The following is a 20,182-nucleotide window of genomic DNA, read 5'->3' as shown; positions in this document are numbered from 1 at the left end:
CGACGGACCCTTGTCGATGAAGCCGCACAGTAATTAATAAAAATAAGCTCGAAGCATATTTAAATTGACAACTCCATAAAATATGTCATTTCTTTCAATAACCTCACAAAATCAACAGTATATAATTTAATGATGAATGGAAACAACATTAAATTAACTACGTTTCCATCAGTCTGAATTCCCACACTATATTCAGATACTTGGTGTTTGATTTACTATAATAGTAGTAGTATATAAAAGATAACTAGAGCACTATAATAAAAAAGCTAAGAATATATTTGAAAAACTTACCAGCGAATTTAAAGAATAAAATCACCAAAAATTTACTTTGATTTGAAATGTAGATGGGTAGAGGAAGAATATGAATACATTCAGAGGTTTTATTGAACTTCTTGATGAAAGTGGGAGGTCGATAACAAACTAATTTCTTCAAAAACTCCATTGTACTCCATAATCAGAAGTAACTACTGTACCACAATACGTGAACAAAGGAATATCCACAATGTTTGAATCGAGCTAATGGCATAGTATAAAATATATCATCATATTATAGTAGAATGTAAAACACCATAAACAGCGTAGCGACAGAGAATTCCTGTATGGCAATGAGCGATTGGCTGCCCAGTAGCGCAACCAGACTGATCAATCAGTGGTTGCCAGGCTTAGTAATCACATGGCAAGCCAAAACGTGGCTGCATTCGTGTAATCAGCTCCATATAAACTAATACTCGGTGACTGATTGTCAACTTGAAACGCTGATAAGTGCCTAAAAGCTGTTACTATTTCGGACAAAATATCTTCATCTTTTTGAAAACCATAAGGATTATATTCAGTGAAATACAGTGTCTCATAACATTTATTTATTCAACAATAATCACATATTCCACGGAATTTTAAAATATATATATTGCTAGATAGATCTGGAGGGTAACTTAATATGTAGAGTGGAGTGTTGAGGTATTACTATTTAATGCTCCAATTTAAGAGTAACTTTACGCAATATCTAATAATAGATTAAATTTAAAAAAATAATTCAATAATATTTCAGATAAGATCTCAATTCTATAAAATTGTAAATTATGTGTCTATTATTAATAGGGTACATTGGAAAATAGATATGATACTGATTCTCCGTTGTGTGTACGTCTAACTGCTTCTGCAAACATCATTGATACGTCAATACACTGAAAAAAAAATATACGAATCTGGTTAGATATTTTGAACAGTAAACCATTTGAAATAACCATTTACCTGAACTTTGGAACAATCTTTCATATGACCGTCTTGAGGGATTGTATTTGTTACAACTACTGCTTCAAAACAAGCATTATTTATTCTGGAAATGGCAGGCCCAGAGAATATTCCGTGTGTTAAAATGGCATAAACCTTAGTCGCGCCGGCCTCCATTAATTTTTCCGCAGCGTGACATATAGTTCCGCAGGTATCCGCCATATCGTCTACCAATATAGCTACTCTATCTTTGACGTCACCAACTAACACCATTGAAGCAACCTTTTAACGACAAAAAATACTTCTTCAAATATGAAATCAAAGAAATATAAGAGATCATCAAGAGAAGAAAATCAAGGGTTTTATTCTAGCACAAAAAAAGTTTCTAATTTTCAAAAATCCTATCAGTAATATATCATTTTTTAGAGTTTGTTATCTACCAATAGTACTAATGAATAGAACAGTCACAAAAAGTTAATCGCTATTGTACATAAATCGCCGAAAGACATCTTTTTTATTTGATTTTATTATTAAACTAATATTTTTCAACTCTATCTTTTATGTAATAATACCCTTACATAATGAGACATATCTGTTAATTGTTACTAAAGCATATTAACACATAATATATAAAAAAATTAATGGTTGTCCTATGTGAGCTTCTATATCAAGTGTTATAGCACAACTAGTATTGGAAGATCTTGAGAAAATTGTCTTAACCAAACGTAATATAAATACCCCTTTCTTTTCCAGTTATGGAGGTCATTGCATTACTGCTGTACCAAAAAATTAAATTGAAAACACATAAAATATTAATTTCTATCATAAAAAACTTTACAATCAAAATCGAAAAAAATAATAAAATCAATTTAATTGATGTCATGTTACATAAAATTAACAATAACATAAGAACAGAATGGTATACGAAATCAACTTTATCCTCAAGATATTTGAACCTCAATTTATGTCGTCCTATGTCACAGAAAAGATCAGTGATTATAGGTCCCAGAAGTACCTGGCCCTACAAAGAACACAAAAATTTTGGAAAAAATATATTTATTTCTCAACGTAATCTCCTTTTAGCTCCATACACTTTTCCCATCAAAGTTCAATAAATTCGATACCCTTTTTATAATAAGAATCACCTAACTCCTCAAAATAGCCATCAATTGCTGATATCATCTCTTCATTGTTGGAAAATCTTTGACCACTGAATCATTTTTTCAAGTCTAGGAATAGAAAATAATCCGAGGGGGCTAAATCTGGTGCATGAGGTAGCAATTCAAACTTTAATTCATTAATTTTGGTCATTGCAATAACGGATGTCTGAGTTGGTGCATTGTCTTGATGAAACAACACTTCCTTCTTAGCCAAATGGGGCTGTTTTGCTTGATTTCTTCGCTCAAATATTGCAATAAGTTCGCATAATACTCGCTGTTGATAGTTTTTTTGTTTTTCAAGATAGTCAATGAAAATTATCCCATATGTAACCCAAAAAATGTCCAATGTTTTGATTGTTATTTTGTTTCGTTTCTGGTGTGAAGTGATGTACCCACGTTTCATCCATGATTATGAAACGGCGCAAAAATTTGGTTTTATTCCTGCGAAACATTGTCAAACACTGGATTGAAATATCTTCACGACGCAGTTTTTGTTCTATTGTGAGCAAACGCGACACCCACAGCTTTCTCATGCCAAAATTTTTTTTCGTTCCCTCAATCTCAGTCGACAATCATCCTTTATCACTTTTTGGATTTTCTTCAACATTTCTGAAACCGTCACCTAATTTGGTCAACCACTGGATGCTGGTCTTCGCAGCTTGTACGGTCTCGGTTAAACTCTGCTACCCAATATTTTACTGTTGATAACGAAAGAGCAGTCTTACGTAGAGTGGAATCTAGTTCAACTTTTATATTGGTTGGGCTAACACCTTCCAAATAAAAGTATTGCATCACATAACGATGAGCAATTTTTTCCACGTTTACAAATTCACTGAAAACGTTCCCTATTGATGGCTGTCAAACTTATACTAAACAATTGTGTAATTTCTAATAGTCATAAAGACGAGGCAATGTAACCAGTTTTAGTTTAAATCATTAGAAATATACTTCAATAAACAAATTATAAATTAAATAGAGTCCTTATCATTTAACAAATCGGTCCTTTGAATTCAAGCAACAAAATATGATATTAGTGTAAGTCATAAAGGACATAATACATTATCCAAATATTTCACTAAAAACAAAAGAAGTAATAATTCAAAAATTCTTGAATCGGAATCAAAAAACATAAAAAAGAGAATTTTTAGAAATGGTTTACATACATAGGATCGAGAAAGATAAAGACCTAAATAAAAATCAAATCTTATTGTTAAAATAGATTTTTATTTTATATTTATTTTGATATTCATGATGTAAGTGATCCATTGATTAATATAATCACGCAAATTATCAAGTCATATTTTAATAAACTGAAATAGGTCAAAAAGTTAATTTTTACATGTTAGATTGAACTGATTTTCATAGAAAAGACGCCTTAAATCATAACGTATCACAAAAAACCTTGAAAAAACGCATAAAAGAGAATGAATGATGAATTAAGATTGTACGAAACTATTTTTTATCAACCGTTTGCTTGTAGTACATACAAGAATATGTGTGAAGAGCCACTGAACTAAAGATTTTTCTTTAAACAACAGATAATTATTTTTGTTCAAATGTAATGACAATTCTAGTGTTAGGTCAACAGTGAACCAATAAAAGATTTAAACCAGTACCACTGTGGACGAAAAAGTTGTGATTTGTTTCAGTCGATAGCAGTTTTATCAAAAAAATCAATTTCATTATTAGTTTCTATTTTACTCAATTGAAGGTCAAAGTTATTTTATACAAACTCACCTCATTAGCTTTCTTTCTTTCTTTGTGAATGAGAGCAAATTCGACATTGAGCCTATCGGCAATTGACGTGACTCTCTTGGCTCCACCAGCATCTGGAGATACAATAATACTGTTTCGCCATTCAGCTATATTTTCTTTGATCCATTTCAAGACCGCAGGTTCCGCGTATAAATTATCTACTGGAATGTCGAAGAAACCTTGAATTTGAGATGCATGAAGGTCCATGGTAATTATATGATCTGCTCCAGCAACGGACAGCATATTAGCAACTAGTTTTGCGGAAATCGGGGCTCGGCTCTATAAAAAAGAACTTCTTTCAAATGGAATTTTCTAATTTGTTTTGGTGTAATTCGCGTATTCATGAAGCAATATTAATAAATATTCTCATGCAAAATGGATACTCGTTTATCTTAATTTCAAATTTTGAAATGTAAGGTTATTGTATGCTTTTTCCCTTAACCACTTAATATGATCCACCAATTTTATTTTTTGTAGGTAATCCTATGAGGTTATGTGGCCCCTGTAAAACCGGTTACCACGAATAATAATCATTTAGTTTGCGGTTTTCCCACCATGCAATAAATCAGATGCAGACCCTTGTTCGATACTAAAACCTCCCTTGTACTTGGTGAATTGGTACATGTTCACTATTTCTTCAGCGTCAGGCGGCACCAAATTAAGACTTTTTCGAGGTCTCAGTTTTGGACGGCGGGGAAGCACATGCTCATTGAGGTGGTGGATAAAAATAATTTTTTTACTACGCCCTCTAAAAAGCTATTTGATGAAAAAACAATAGTAATTTTTTTTCAATTAAAACGAACACGTGCCTCTATACGATCCAAGTTCATTAAACGATAGGGGCTATATATCTAGGTTCTCGTTTGTCTACTTTGGGACAAGCTTATCCTACAAGATATACGAATAGAAAAACTTGACGTAAAATCAAGATATATAGCCCACAACGTTTAATTCACTTAGATTCTGTAGAAGTATGTTTTGTTTTCAATAAAAAAAAATATAAAAAATATTTCCCAGTGTTTTTTCATAAAAAAAGCGTTTAAAAGGACGTCGCAAAAATTTTAATTTTTAACTACCACCCTAATGGTCATTTATCCACATTTTACGATTGATATATATAATATATATTTCATATTGATGACTGCTAGATATTTTTGAGATGTAAAGAAAAAATTAAACTTTATTGTTAACAAAATTTCTATTTCGATTTTGTTCTTGTTTCGATATTCATGATGTAGGTGATCTATTGATCAATATGAATACGCAAATTGTCAGTGTTAATATCATATTTTGATAAAGACTAAATAAAGGATAAAGCGTCAAAATTTCATCTGTTTTCAAAAAATTATAAAAGAAAACTAATTTTAAAACAGAAGAGACCTAAAATTAAGAACATTTAGAACCATCAAATTATAAAAATTTTTCAAGTTAGTTGTAGATATGGGTTTGATTTTATACTATTTCATCATAACATTAAATGCAAATTGTAATCATATCAATTATTTCTCATGTTTTGTTAATTGATTTTAAAAATTGAAAACTATGCCAATCATTGAATATTTAGTTAAAAACTTGATTATTTTTTCTTTTCCACATGAAATAGTTAAATTTTTATCTGTAATGACATAGTTCAAGCATTAATAGATGTTTAGAATTATGAGAAACTATCACAATTTAACACTTAAGCAATATCTGTTTTTCAAAATAACTAATTATTTATAACAACGTATGTTTGTTGAAACTTTATTAGTACATAGTTTACTTTTGTTTTATCTTGATTTAACATTGACAAGTAATTAAAGAGCAAATATTTCTTTCAAAATTGAAGAATACATATATACAATTTATATCAGTTCTGAAAATATTCTATCGTGATTCAGCTAATTTACAAAATTCTAGTGAAAATCAGATTACTTATTTATTAAAGGAAAAGTATTATCAAGTTTTTCTTGGCGTGGGTCGATAAAAATAGTTGTGGGATTTCAGTTATTTTAGAGCAGTCATATTCAAAGTGTGCTCTGCGGAATCATAGAGACTTTACAAAAAAATGAAAACACCTCTGATTATCAACACAGATCAAAAATCGACATTTTCCTTCGATTGTTGCAATTTAGTCGAGTAGATTAGTAAATCAATTAGTCGAGTCGATCAGTTTCATTTGTATCCTGCATATACAGTCACTTACGACGAAGAAAATGCCGCCAAATCTAGAATTAGGTCTTGATGAAGCGGTGAAAATAATAAATTTCATAAAATCACGACCACTATAATCCCGACTGTTCACATTATTGTGTGAAGATTATGGCAGCAAATATAAAACACTAATGCTCCATACAGAAGTACGATGATTATTATATATTATATATATATTATATATTATATAAAACTTTATGGCGGATATCTTTCAAAAATTTAACAGTTTGGATTTATCATTACAATGTAAAGACAACAGTGTTCCAAGCCAGTAAGGAAATTATTGCCTTCAAATAATAGATGTTTGTATTATTTGCGTTGGTAAGAAAGAAATAGAATGAGTTCAAAATATGTGTGGCTTTTTCCCTTGTCACATTCTATTTCTTATATCGTCTTTTGTTGTTCCATCTTCTGAAATTCTGCTTCCTAAGTATTTGAATTGTCTACATAGTCTAACTCTATTTATTTTAAGTTCGGGTTCTTCTTGTGTACTTCCTAATGGCAGATATTCTGTTTTTGACATATTCAAACTCCATTTTGCATATTCGTCGTCCAACTTTCTCAGCATATAATCTGAATCGTTGTCGCCTCTATCTAATTTCCGTTCTAATTTCTAATGCGTTTTGATACGGATTTCCCAACTTGACAACACCTTTTGTTTGACTTGATTGAAATTTGAATCTTTAAAATTCGCAAACCTCTAGTAGTACCAATTTTTTTACAAACAACCCTATATCAATATTGGTATAATTTTTTTTTATCATCACATCAAGTGAAAGTAACTGGTATTGATTATACCTAGCAACCTAGTAGCTCGCCCATGTAAATAATAAACAATCTTTTGTCTGCACATTCAACTTGTTTCATAGTTTAAGTGCAGTATAAAATTTTATTATTATCTTAAAGTTGCAAAATTTAATGAAAAACCATTTTTCAGAATATTTAGTTCAGGATTTTTTTAGACAAACCATTTTTAATATATTTTCTAGTATACGAAGTTTATTATAAAATAAGTCTCATTCTAATATCAGCTCAGTGAAAGTCGATTTAGGTTCAGGTCTTCTACTAATAGTTAAGTGTGTAATTTTAAAAATATGGAGTTTTTGTGTCTTATAATTCCATTCTTTGGGAGAAGTTACCTAATAACTTTATATGTTATGACAGAATATTGATTTCAAAATTATTTCAAAAAAGACAAAGTGTAAGTGTAGAATAGTGTAAAATAAAAAATTTGGTTTTGTACTTATAACAAAATTTCTAATATTTTAGTATGGATAAAACGTTCAAAGAATACCTTAACTAGTATTTGCAAATATAGATAGATTTAATCAATTCTTGGTGATAAGTTAACAAAATAAAAATTACATCTTTATATTTAACAGATATTTAGGAGTGATTTTTAACTGGACTGAATTTTTTCCATCCATCTATCCAACTAAAAGTCTATGTACATAATTGAGAATGAGGCTAATAATCACAATGGTTGAAGCAGATGTCTTAAAAAATTATATGATAAGCTTAGTTACATCAAGGATGAGAATATGGATTTCGAGTAATAACAAATATTTGATACAAGTAAACAGATTAGTAAATATCATACTGATGTAATGAAATTATTGACCTCTGACACTGAGATAATGATTACCACATTATTTATAATTTATAAAAATAAATTATGAACCTCTTAACAAAACATTTCTCAATGTTATCATGCAAAATAACTTAATTCATAAAAAATATTGTTCTTATTACTTAGTCCAATGGAAAGTTCATATCTTTATACTTAAATTTACTTGTCCTATGGATGATGAATTGAACTGTTCATTACAGAATATATTAAGTCCTCTACTTTTAATCTAAGAAACTTTGTTCTGTATTGCCAAGGTATAGACTAGTTTAATTAAAATGTGTGTGCATGCAAATAATAATAAATTGATTAAACAATGAAAACATATTTTCTACTTTCCTTCTATTTGCCATTCTTATAGAAAGACTAAGTGTGCTGAGTCAATTTTGGACATTTTTATTTATTTTTGCCTGTATTCACAGTAAATAATTTTACTTTACTGGATTTGTTGAAGATTAATTTGTTGTTTAAATCATTCCATTGGACAAAATAATTATAAAGACAAATATATAAAAAGATTAGACAAAAACTCATTTTCGTTAAAGTTTCAACAACAGATTTTCAATTTATAAAATAATTTCAAATGTTAGTCATATATATATATATATATATATATATATATATATATATATATATATATATATATATATATATATATTATATATATATATAAACTTTTATCAGGAAATATATTTTAAGAAAATGATTTTTAAGTCACCCTTTGATGGACCACAATAAAATGATGCACATATAGCTGGTGAATACCTAATTCAAGCATTACCCAAATTTAGCTATAAAAATATTTATTACCCTAAATTTCCATTCAATTGACTTCCACTTCGCAACATTGAGTTCTTTTTCAGTTGAATCTTTCTAAAACAGTTCAATATAATTTTTATTTAGAACGTTTCTACACACTTCACTATAGTGATAATTCTTCTGAATGTGAACTGGAAAAAGGTAGTATATAATCTGTGACTACCTGGTACTAATGAGTCACAATACATAGAATATGATACTAATTATTTACAAATCATAGAGGTATTCAACTACATGTCACATTTCTTTATGAAGTACAATTCAATGTTGGTTAAAGCATACATATAGCCTGGGGGGTAATATTTCTAATTCTAAGACTGCCATATAATAGGTTTTAACAGTTTTATAAGCTTTTATTTCTACTAAGAAGACGAACTTCATTTTGAGATATACATTATTGCAAAATATAAGAAATTTAACTTAAAATCTTTAACCAACTTACTGCCGATCTTTGATTGTAAATTTCAATAAAACATTGGAGAAAAGATATTAATTTAGATACACATGCTTATGCATAGGCCAGTTTCTTCACAATTATCTCCATTAGCCAGATAATTAAATATTCAAAAAATTGTGATTATGGTGAAACAAAATAGTAACAGTATGAAATTGGTCTTCTGAAAATAAACAGAAGAGCATTTGTATCCAAAATTCAATATCCCCAAAAATTAATGTTTGGACGATAATTTTTGAGAATTACATCATAGGTCTCTTTTGGAATAATTAATATTTGATGATAATAATAAAAATACTTTCAATAACACTTATTTCTTGGTGTGTTCGCATTCCAAATTTACTTATGAAATATTTTTTTTGTCTTTAAGGTTACTTACTTACTTACTTAAAAGAAAATTATCAATGACATGGTTTTGTGAGAGCTATAAATTTAATGAATCAATGGGGACAATGTTGTGGTAGAGTTACAGATGAAAAGCTGGTTGATATGAGACTATCTCTACATAATAGATTTGAATATTATTTAGCTGAAAAAAGAGATTTACATGAATTTTTATCATGTCAAATTTTGTTTCATATTGTTTTTCATCCTCATTAATGTTTATTTTTGTAATTTTTTTGTTATTTCGTTAATTAGTTGGTCTAAGATTTTACATTGAAGTTTCTCTAAATACTTCCAATGAGTTTTACAGAGAAATGTGTTTATTTGGTCTGTATACCAATTAGTTTTGTTATTACAGTAATCCCTCTTATAACACTGTACTGTAATTTTATATTATGCGATTTTAATCCCTTGAATAAAGTTGGAATTTCCCCAAATAAGGGGGGGATGTCCAACATTATATTCTTGCACCGTGAAATTTATAATGATTTGTTAAATTTATACTTAGTTTTGAGTGTGTGTAAATTGTGTTGTTATAAAATTGAACAAAATTATTTGATGAAGGTGTAAAAATTCTATTTTAAATAAAATATTTAGTTTTAAGCTATGAAAAGTGAAAAGGAAACAAAATCCAAGTTAAATTTTATTTCTGTACAACAAAAAATTGATATTTTGGATCAGCTAAATAATGGTAAGAAATCAACAGTTGAGATCAAAGGATCTAAAACTAAATGAGTCATCAATAGGAACAATTTTAAAATAAAAGTAAAATTATGAATGCTGTAATGTCTAGATCATTGCAGTAAATCTTCACGCGTAAAAGATTTGTTAATACCAAAAACAGAAAAATGTTTGATGATTTGGATATAAGATTGTGTAATCAAAATAATATTTCTATAAATAGTTGTTTAATAAAAGCAAAAGCCGAAAAAATTTTCAATTATTTAAAAGAAATGGAAACTGTTTCTTTCAACAAGGAATTAAACATGGATAATTTATACACAACGTTTTATACAGGGTAGTAAAAACAGGTTATATGGGAATACTGGTACAACTTGGACTAATTTAAAATGTTATAGAGGGGTTTACTGTATTATGTAAAGATAGATTGGCAGTAAATAAATCTCAATAAAAGTACATGTGAGCAGAGGGCCTTAAATTGAAACAACTAATCTTAAATAAAAAAAGCCCCCCAGTGAAGAAATTAACTGAAAAAGTAGATAAAAATATATATGAAAACAAAAGTTATGTGATAGAACAAGACATTTTTAAAAAGCTGTCAACACTAAAATTGCTTCTATTTTAGAACACACATGGTTATTAAACATAATTCTAATATATTTATAAAATAAATAATTGGAGAGGAACCATTAAATTAATTTTTTAATTCTTTTCCAGTCTATTAAATTAGAATTATGTCGAGACTTATTACATCACATGGCAAAACAGAACAAAATCTAATTAAGCTTTGAAAATAATTGTTAACTCAACAAATACTTATTATCACATAGCTCATCCATAAATAGCAGATTAGTAGTACTGGAGAGTATAAAAAAGTAAATTAAAAATCACCTTATCTTTCTTGTCTTGTCTGGCATATGGGAAACAAGGAATCACTGCAGTTACACGGCTGGCAGAAGCTATTTTACAAGCATTTATCATAATTAAAAGTTCCATTAGATTATCGTTGACTTCACCACAGCCTGACTGGACAATGTAGACATCTTCACCTCTCACTGACTCTCCAATTTCCACACTGGAAATATTAGTTATTATACACACAAAATTAATGAATAATCACACCCAACTATGAGTTTTAGTATTTTGATATTGTATTTTATTCAATGTTTAGTATAAAATAAAAAAATTAAAGAAAAAGTATATTATTTTATTATTTGTTGAATATATATTACCCTTAAATGAAAATATTCATTATTATCATGTTTTTTCTGTAAAATGATCTTTATGTCTTCAGTATCCTATTACACAACCATATCTTTGTATATTTTGTCTAAAGTATTATATTTCATTGCACTTAGTTTAAATAAAAATGTTAATTTGAATCTGTCACATATACTGAACTTTATTTACAACAGAGTAAATAAATAAATATATTTTCAGTGCTAGCTTCAAACCAATAAACTAATTTCATTTGTTGACATATTTTGGAAATTAAAAATCGAGTTATGTTAACATTATGTGGAATTTTATTTCAACTCATTTTTTCATCACCCAAGTGAATTAATAGCAATAATTCCTAAAAAAATGTGCTAACAGGTATGTGCTTAAAATAAATACAAATTTCAATAATTACAAATACTGAAAATATTAAGATTACAACAAACTAATAACCACAAACACGCGGCATGTTCAATGTGACTATTTTATATTTACATTTAAGAGCCTATTTATTCTTGTTAAATCTATTTACAACTATTATGCAGCTCTTGAAAATACACTAGTTAATACTCATGTTATGTAAATATATAAAAATATTTATATCCTACCATGTTTCTAGGTTGCTAAATTTTTTTGTGACAACTTTTCCTAAATCAATACCTAATCTGTCTACAATTCTTTGAGCAAGATCAGGATGAGAAGTACCACTAAACACTTTTATATTGGGCATTTTTTTTATTAGATGTGGTGACTCGTTGGATGTAATTCGTACCACGTTCTGAACTGCCGCCGCACTTACATCTGCCAGAACATCAACATCAGCTTGTAGAGAATCTAATGGTGATAAAACAGGCATTGTTTTGGATTTTGTATTGGCAATATTGACAGTATTACCGAAACGACCAGGGCTCTCAACTCGTCCATCAAAAAAGCGCGCCATTGTTATCTCCCAAAGTTGTTTTCTAATTACAAAATTTTATCAACATTTCCCAATAGATTAATTTCAAAAACAATTACTTAAAATGACACATTAAATGTTAATTCATATACGACGTGAAGCTATGGTTACGAAAATTATTTATATCAAAGATTATTGTAATCTACAACTATAAAATCATTTCCATTTTTATTGCTTTGTTGACTAGATATTTTAGTAAACTGGGAAATATATGGCTTTTAGCATTTTGGCAATTACATCGATAATTGCTTATTTCCTTTGCCTATGACTTTACCATCGATAGAAACTTTATCGCTATTGTATTAATATTTTTACATAAAAAAAATTATAATAGTATGGAAGTTGGAAGTTTATCAACGATCCTAATCAAATCGGGAAAGTTATTTTACCAATAATCTACTAAAAAGTGATAAGCCTGGAATACGAGGACACTTTCAGTACCGGTTTCGAATTAATAAATTATTATGAGGAATATAAAAACAGAGATATTGGTATTTAATAGTAGAAGAAATATTGGAAAATTGAGGACCATCACAAGCGTTGTATAAACAAATTCGGAGATTTAAGAATTAGTTTTTGACATGGCATCATCATTCAGCAATTATTTCTATTTTCCAATAATGTGAATTTAGATATGCTCCTTTTTTCGCAACAACCATAGATAAAAATAAATTGTCCTCGACATAGATTAACTATGGTTTTTGATAATAGAATTATATGTTAATTCTATCTTTACGTGTGATATTCTTTATATACAGTGAGATATGAGATGTCTTACATATTTAAAATCAGATGAATTTTATTTGATCCTAATTGGTCAACACAAAATGTAGATTGAAAAGTCATATCAACTCCACTCAAGAATATTGAAATTAGACTAAAAGAAAATTACGAATTACAGTAATTCCATACTACACATAAAAATTGTACTTTAAATGGAAAATATATTTACTTGTCAAAATGATATAAGGGGTATTTGTGCAGCTTGTATTTCAAGGGTATCGCCTTTTGATTCTACAACCATTCAAAAAGAGAAATCTACATTGGAATTTGAACTTAGGCAACCCAACATACCTTATAAAGCAAGTTTGGTTGCCGTGACGTGCCATCTATATTTTTGTCGATTTTTGTAATTAGCAATTTTTTTAATGAAAAGTGATTTCGTCAGGGTAGATTAGGTTTCATAAAATTTGCATATATTGAAAAATTTAAGAAACATTAGGTTTACTTGGAACTTGCTTCTTTTGTTTATGAAACACTGCTATTTTTCCTATTTGAGTGGAAGGCATTTACGAAATAATTATGTGTGTTACGAAAAAGCTTTAATAGAATTTTACCAATTTATTAACTTATTGAAATTCAGAGAATCTAAAGTTGAAAAGAGCAATAGGAAATATAGAAAATTTGGGTTGGTGTCGGTAATACATTTTTTTGTACGGCTTTAACACAAAAGCATGCGTAGTATAGATAAAGTGTTTCGAACGAGAGAGAAAATGTATATTGTCGGTACTGTAACGTAGGGACGTTTTTTCCCATACCAACTGTCCATATAGGAGTATTACATATATACATATTTGCAAATGTAATAATCTTGAACTTATTTTCAGTTCATTAGTCATAGAAATAAGGTAGAGTTGGTAGATTTGTTTGTAGAGATAAGATGATGGAAGAATAGTAGTCAAATATTTAGATATTTACTTAAAAGACTTACATTCAAGTTTTTACATTATTCAATATTAATCAAGGGTAGAAAAAAGAGAAACATCACGATTTAAATCTCACTTACATTAACACATGTCCTTAAAAAAGTTATAGCCCTTTGAAGTTACGAAATTTAAACCGATTCTTTCCAATATTTCGCGAAATTGATGAGATTGCGTGATGAAAATAGACGCGTGGCTTTCTTATGCTAATAGCATATTTGATGATGAAAGTAAAAAAATCTCCGCATCAATAATAATTTTTTTGAATCTTGTGATCCCCAAACACATTGAAATTTGCAATTAAATTATTATTGAGGAAGTTTTTGGTTGAATTTGAAATGTCGTACGACTTATCTAGTTATAGCATTCGAAAGAACTGAATCAAACCAGTATGTAACATTATTTCTCAAAAAACTCAAGTTATCTAGTTGTTTTCTACTAAGCTCACGATATTATGATACAAGAGAATTCAGATCAAATAAATATCTCACTTTTTCCCAATGAATAGTTGTCACTGTTCTGATTTTATGAATCCCATATTTTTATTACATTCGGAAAACGAATTAATCCTAACCAGGGATGTGATTATAATTAATCTGAATGCTAATTTTAGAGTTTTTAGTGAATAGGTCAACAGAGTTAGGCTGGATCTAAGAAACGATTTTTGCACTTTGCGATTTGTTTTGTTAGAGGAGTCTTCTGGTGAAAGTGAGTTTAAATAAGAGTTAAACTACATTCACTTGTTTTCATTTCTAGTGGTTACGTCGCTGAATCCACATTTGTAATTCAAAACTTATAGAAACTTAATTATATTGTACGTGCGCGATTGCGAGCGTCTTCAAAGCGGTGCGGGCGCGATCACGCCGCGCACGCACAGCGAATTCGTTGCGGACGTGCAACGATATCTTTGCGAATAGCAGCGTGTACGCCATTTTGTACTGTGTACTTATTTAGTGTTGAAAACATACCTTACAGTAATTACGAGCCTTTCTTTAGGTGTCACTGATAATCTTAAATGTGTGCATCAGAACAACTCATAAAATTTTTTTGGATTATTTTTTATTCGTTTGCAAATAACATAAAGTAGTCGCTCTCTTCCATTCGATTCATTGATCATGGGTCTTCCCGAATTCGTTGATGCTTTCGTTTTCGTCACCGGCGTCTTCGAAGTAACAAAGCCAACAGTAGTGTTTCCTAGTGTTTCGGCTTCGAAATCCATTTTGTTAATAAGTCTATTGTGTGCTACAGCCACGCGACTAAAACGTTGCATTTCTGTCACGAGACCGTGACGTTCTCGCGGCGCAGTCGCGGCGTGTTCGCGACGAATTCGTTGCGCGCTCGCTCCGCCTCGCAGCCGCTCGCAAACCGCTAGAATGATAAGACTGTTATATTTAAGATTTTGTGCAGTTTATACGTTCAAAATACGGTAACCTGTTTCCACAAAAACTTATTTCTCATACTTCTTTTCCTCAATAATATTTTAGAGCTTATTTCATTTGACGTATGCATTGACTCGAAATCCTATTTTACTACTTTCTTATTATTTGACGGATAAATTTGAAAAAGAAGATATTCATAAAACTTTCGCTGCCCAGTAACAGAAATATTCCAATCTTCTCACAGTATCGACCATCATTTTTAGAGATTTGAATAAAAAAAAGAAACTGATACAGTTCAAACTTAGGAACTTAAGGTTGGTAGCATTCTAAATATGGTAACAAAATAATTTTATGGTTTGAATTTATTTCTATATCAAAAAGACTTTAATAGTGATGTGTGGTTACTATATGTTTTAAAAATCTTTGAGAGAGAGATTGAAAATAAAGCATAAAGCATCGATCAATATCTCTGGTCTAGTGAATATAAATAAGTTTTTAAATAAATTTTGTGATATTTATTAACATAGTGGTACAAAAACGCCAGCTCTTCTTAATAATTTTCTATTCCACCTTTCTCCACATCAGTCCTATATTTGGATCTCGGGGTTCGCAAACCTTTTTTTGTTGAGCATTTCAAAATATTACTGGTTTTGATAGACTTTCTACTACTATATTTCAACCACATTCTCAAGACATGTTAAGAAGTGTAAAGGTCTAACGATGGAAATTTATTTAATTCCTGTTGAGTCTCTCCTCCGAATCTTTGGAAGTTCACTTGTACCACTTTAGGAATCACTGATCTAATAATGGACATTTATGTACACCCCTGTCGAACTTTTCGGGTTCACCTGGACCACTTTTGAAATCATTGCTTTAGATCCATCCTTCTGTTCTTTCAAATTAGAAAGTATAATTATTTTTGATTATAATATGTTAATGAAATTAACTTATTTAAAATATCATCTTTATCATTCTTATTTATTCTATCAGTGCGTGTATTGAGCTCTTTATTTTTCATATGAATTACTCTTTTGTTTCCATTTCCACCATTATTTTATAATATATTATATTTTATCCTTTATGTTGAAATCTGCTTCGACGTCGGTCATTTACCTCTTCGTTTGATGAAAATCGTTTTCCACGCGTGACTTTTTTGAGACGTAAAAACTATCATAAAGTCGCTAGGAACCAAGTCTGGCGAATAGGAAGGATGTTGCTACTGTAGTCATAATTTAATTAATTGATTTTTGATGGTTATTTGATCTTATCAATAGCATAATCTTGAAAAAAAAAGATTTTTTTTCACTAATTGTCATCCAGTTGAGCAATAAGATTATAATGATACTATGTTAATTTTTTTATCAATGTGGTGGTAATTAGAAAGCAAAATTACTTTCCTTTTTGTCCCCTTAACTCGCTTTGGAGCCGAAGTACCGCGCTCACAGCACTCCTGAGCTTCTGATTCGAATTCAGGCGCATGGCCTCATCTACAATTAAAAAATGACATACAAAATATTTTTATCTTTACTTAAATGCTCCAAATATTTTTGAGAAACTAAAATGTGATTAATACTCATTAATTCTGTGCAACCCAAGACTTAAGCCACAATAATGAGATGCCAAAGAATTCTATTAAATCCCTTGGTTAATGTAGGATCTTGCATGATTACATTCAGTATGTTGTTTTTTTTTTGCCGTTGATGTTTTTTTAAATGTATTTGGTGTGGATCGTCTTCAACACTTGTATGACCACAATCAAATGTAGTAGCTCATCTTACGACTATCGTAACTGAAGATGAAGAGTCCTTATATTCTTTTAACAAATACTCGTGAATTTGTATTGATTACGGTGTCACACGAGAGTGAGCGAGAGTAATAAAAATATCTCCTCATTTTTGGAAATTTCCAAAAAAGCAAAAACTTAAGTCTCTTTCAAGTCTCGTCTATTTATCCGCTGCCTCGTCTCTTAATTATTATAAGGATAAGATTATTATAAGGATAAGATCATACTATTCATATTCATATTGTTTTAGGTGATTAAAAAGAAAAAGTTTATTGCATGTTTGAAGTAAATAAGAGATAGAAAGTTTCGAGCCAAAGAAACCCTTTTGATACTATTTATTATTACTGTATCGTTTGGTTTAGACACGTATACTTAACCGAGACTGAGGTAACCTTTGAAAAAACCATTCAAATTAAAATATAAAAGTCTGCGAAGATAAATATTTATGATAATAGATACGAGGGTTGCTACTTAAGTTTTAAAATAGAAAAATAAAAACAAATATTTATAGTTGGATATGGTTTTATTGTTTTTCAAAATATTTTTCCATTGAGATCAATACATGCGTTTGAACCAGTTGTCGAAGCATTTTTTCCATTCCAATTCAAGTACCTCCAAGCAATGTCATTTGATTGAACGCAATAACCGCTTCTTCAGGTGTAGAAAAACGTTGAACTTGCAATTTATTGTTGTTCTGTGGGAATAAGAAGAAATCATTAAGTTTCAAAGGGGAACTTTACAGCGGATGATCCATTGATTCGATGTTTTGACTGTTCAAAAACGTTTTTGTTTGAACTGACCTGTGAGAGCTCGCATTGTCGGGGGGAAGAATGATATTTGTCTTCAGCGATTGGCTTCCCTGATTTTTTTTGTAAACTAATGCTGGTGTACCATTCAGAATAACCGTTCTACGGTGTTCTGATGGAATGGTGACATGTCCAGCTATTACGAAACAACAGGCGACCATTTCGAAAAGTTCTGAAAAAACTCGTCGGAAATCCCTCGTAACGAAACAGATCGAAAGAGGTAAAATACTTGAAACAAGTTGATCTAGTACTCACTGTGATTGTCCGTGATCACTGGATGGTCACTGCCACTTAGGTTAAGATACACACTAGATGATTTGTTTGCAATTTCAATAAGCTGTTTATTTTAATAAATCAAAAAAGACCGAATCAAACGTAGTGTTATCAACCAAATTCAGGTCTCCAATAATTGTTATTGAGAAGTTCTCAAGCATTTATTCCTTCACATAGATTTTGCACTAAAATTTAATAGTAATAAGCTATTTTTACTCTGAAATGCCAAAAAGTATAAAAACCACAAATATCAGTAGTCTCTCAAAGAAAATTAATAGTAGACAGCCATTTAAGGAGAATAGATAATTTTTAATATTTAAAAAACCATAGATAAATGAAAAAACCTGTCAGCTGATCGCATTTATCCACCGGTCCATCAGCGATACTATCTTATGACTACGACCCGATTAACTTGATCACTTTTAGAACAAGAATGAGCGTGATTTGAGTTAGTTTCCGAATATTTAGATCATGATCAGTTTAACTCGATCATAATTTCCTAAAAGTCCTTGGGGTCTAAAAGGTAATAGCCCCATCTCTTATTTAGTAGTTTTTGGTTGGACATCCACGGAAAAATCATTTTAAATAAAATTGCCAATAAAGCTATAGTTTTAATTAATATTGTGGTTAAATATATCTCATGCGAAGCATTTTATCGAAGTTTACTCAACATTTTGTTTAGTAAAAATCGTCGACTTTTTAACTTAAAACTTTTCAGAGAGCGTTTTAATAAGTTTTCTCAATTTTTAAACTTAAAATATCGATATGGCTTCACAAATTTAGCGAGTTTATTTTCAATGAAGTGAAAGATTTCTATTGCTTTATTAAAATATCGATGCATCCGATTAGAGCATTTTTGAAGAAGGTTAGATGATTTTTTAATAATCTTGTTAAAATTGTTTAAATCATGCACAAAGTATGATAAACTAGGTTTAATTGAAGGAACATAATATTTGAATCATTCTTCTACATTGTTATGAAGAAATTACACAATTTTAAAGACAAAGCGACACAATTTTATATAAGATATAATAACATAACAATGTGGCTTGATAATAATTATAATACAATATTAATATCTCACTCCATACTAAATATTAAATTAACCCAGTCTATGGTAGATTGTAGAGTTCTGCTAGAGAATAAAAGATTATTTTAAGCAGAAATGCCTTTGTCAATCTCCGGAACTCATTAAATGTTTTTGCCACTTTTAATTCTGAACGTAGCTGATTGAATATTTCAAATTTTTTCTTCTAGTAGGGTAACTATAAAAGTGTTTCTTATTTGAATTGTGAAAGTGTTTGAGAACTAAACAAACGGATTTTAAAATGAAAAGAGCGGGGTGAGTTAACCTTTTTGTATTTTGTATTTTTTAGAATGGAATTCTCGTCCTGCTACTTAAACCATAAATGTAACGAATAGTTTTTTTTTTGAGAGAGAAGAGAGACAGAGAGAAATGCTTCATTGTCAAAAAATTCTTACAATTTGTAGACAAAAGCTTGTAAAACTAATAAACAAACATAAAAATAATTAAATAAAGATACAAATAAAATAATATTTCAATATATAGAAGAAAACAACAATGTGTAACAAAATTATAGGTAAAAGTAATAGGTAATAATTAGTATATAAATCGTATATAAATCCATAGCAAAAATTAAACCATAATGCAGTATGTATGTTCCAGTAAACATGCCCTCAAATAATTGCGAAATACGAGAAAAGATGATATCGATTTGATTTCAATTGGTAAGTGATT

At 29.6% G+C, this 20,182-nt stretch overlaps 1 protein-coding gene across 2 annotated transcripts; it reads right to left on the bottom strand.

Moving 5' to 3' along the window:
- Positions 1-838: 838 nt before the first annotated feature.
- Positions 839-12,476, bottom strand: LOC130890736 (ribose-phosphate pyrophosphokinase 1). 2 transcript variants are annotated; one of them, XM_057794987.1, is made up of 7 exons: positions 12,416-12,476; positions 12,130-12,355; positions 11,195-11,378; positions 8,776-8,838; positions 4,128-4,424; positions 1,252-1,512; positions 839-1,184 (listed from the first exon to the last, which is right to left on the bottom strand). In XM_057794987.1, the coding sequence occupies exons 1-7, from the start codon at positions 12,459-12,461 to the stop codon at positions 1,092-1,094; spliced, it is 1,170 nt and encodes a 389-aa protein (XP_057650970.1). In that variant the 5' UTR covers positions 12,462-12,476; the 3' UTR covers positions 839-1,091. The 2 variants fall into 2 exon arrangements, with proteins under 2 accessions (XP_057650970.1, XP_057650971.1); XM_057794988.1 differs by lacking the exon at positions 8,776-8,838.
- Positions 12,477-20,182: the final 7,706 nt, after the last annotated feature.

The sequence above is a fragment of the Diorhabda carinulata genome, chromosome 2, assembly GCF_026250575.1.
Source record: "Diorhabda carinulata isolate Delta chromosome 2, icDioCari1.1, whole genome shotgun sequence".
NCBI lineage: Eukaryota > Metazoa > Arthropoda > Insecta > Coleoptera > Chrysomelidae > Diorhabda > Diorhabda carinulata.
Note: the sequence above shows the minus strand (reverse complement) of the source record. Positions and strands in the feature narration are given on the sequence as shown.

Bases quoted from the DNA above. Each gene is read 5' to 3' on its own strand.
- LOC130890736 (XM_057794987.1), bottom strand. From the start codon at position 12,461: ATGGCGCGCTTTTTTGATGGACGAGTTGAGAGCCCTGGTCGTTTCG. The intron at 8,839-11,194 runs GTGATTTTTAAT...GAACTGTTTTAG, and splicing joins GACAAGACAAGAAAGATAAG to AAAGATTCAACTGAAAAAGA. The intron at 4,425-8,775 runs GTAATAAATATT...TCTTTTTTATAG, and splicing joins CAATTGAATGGAAATTTAGG to AGCCGAGCCCCGATTTCCGC.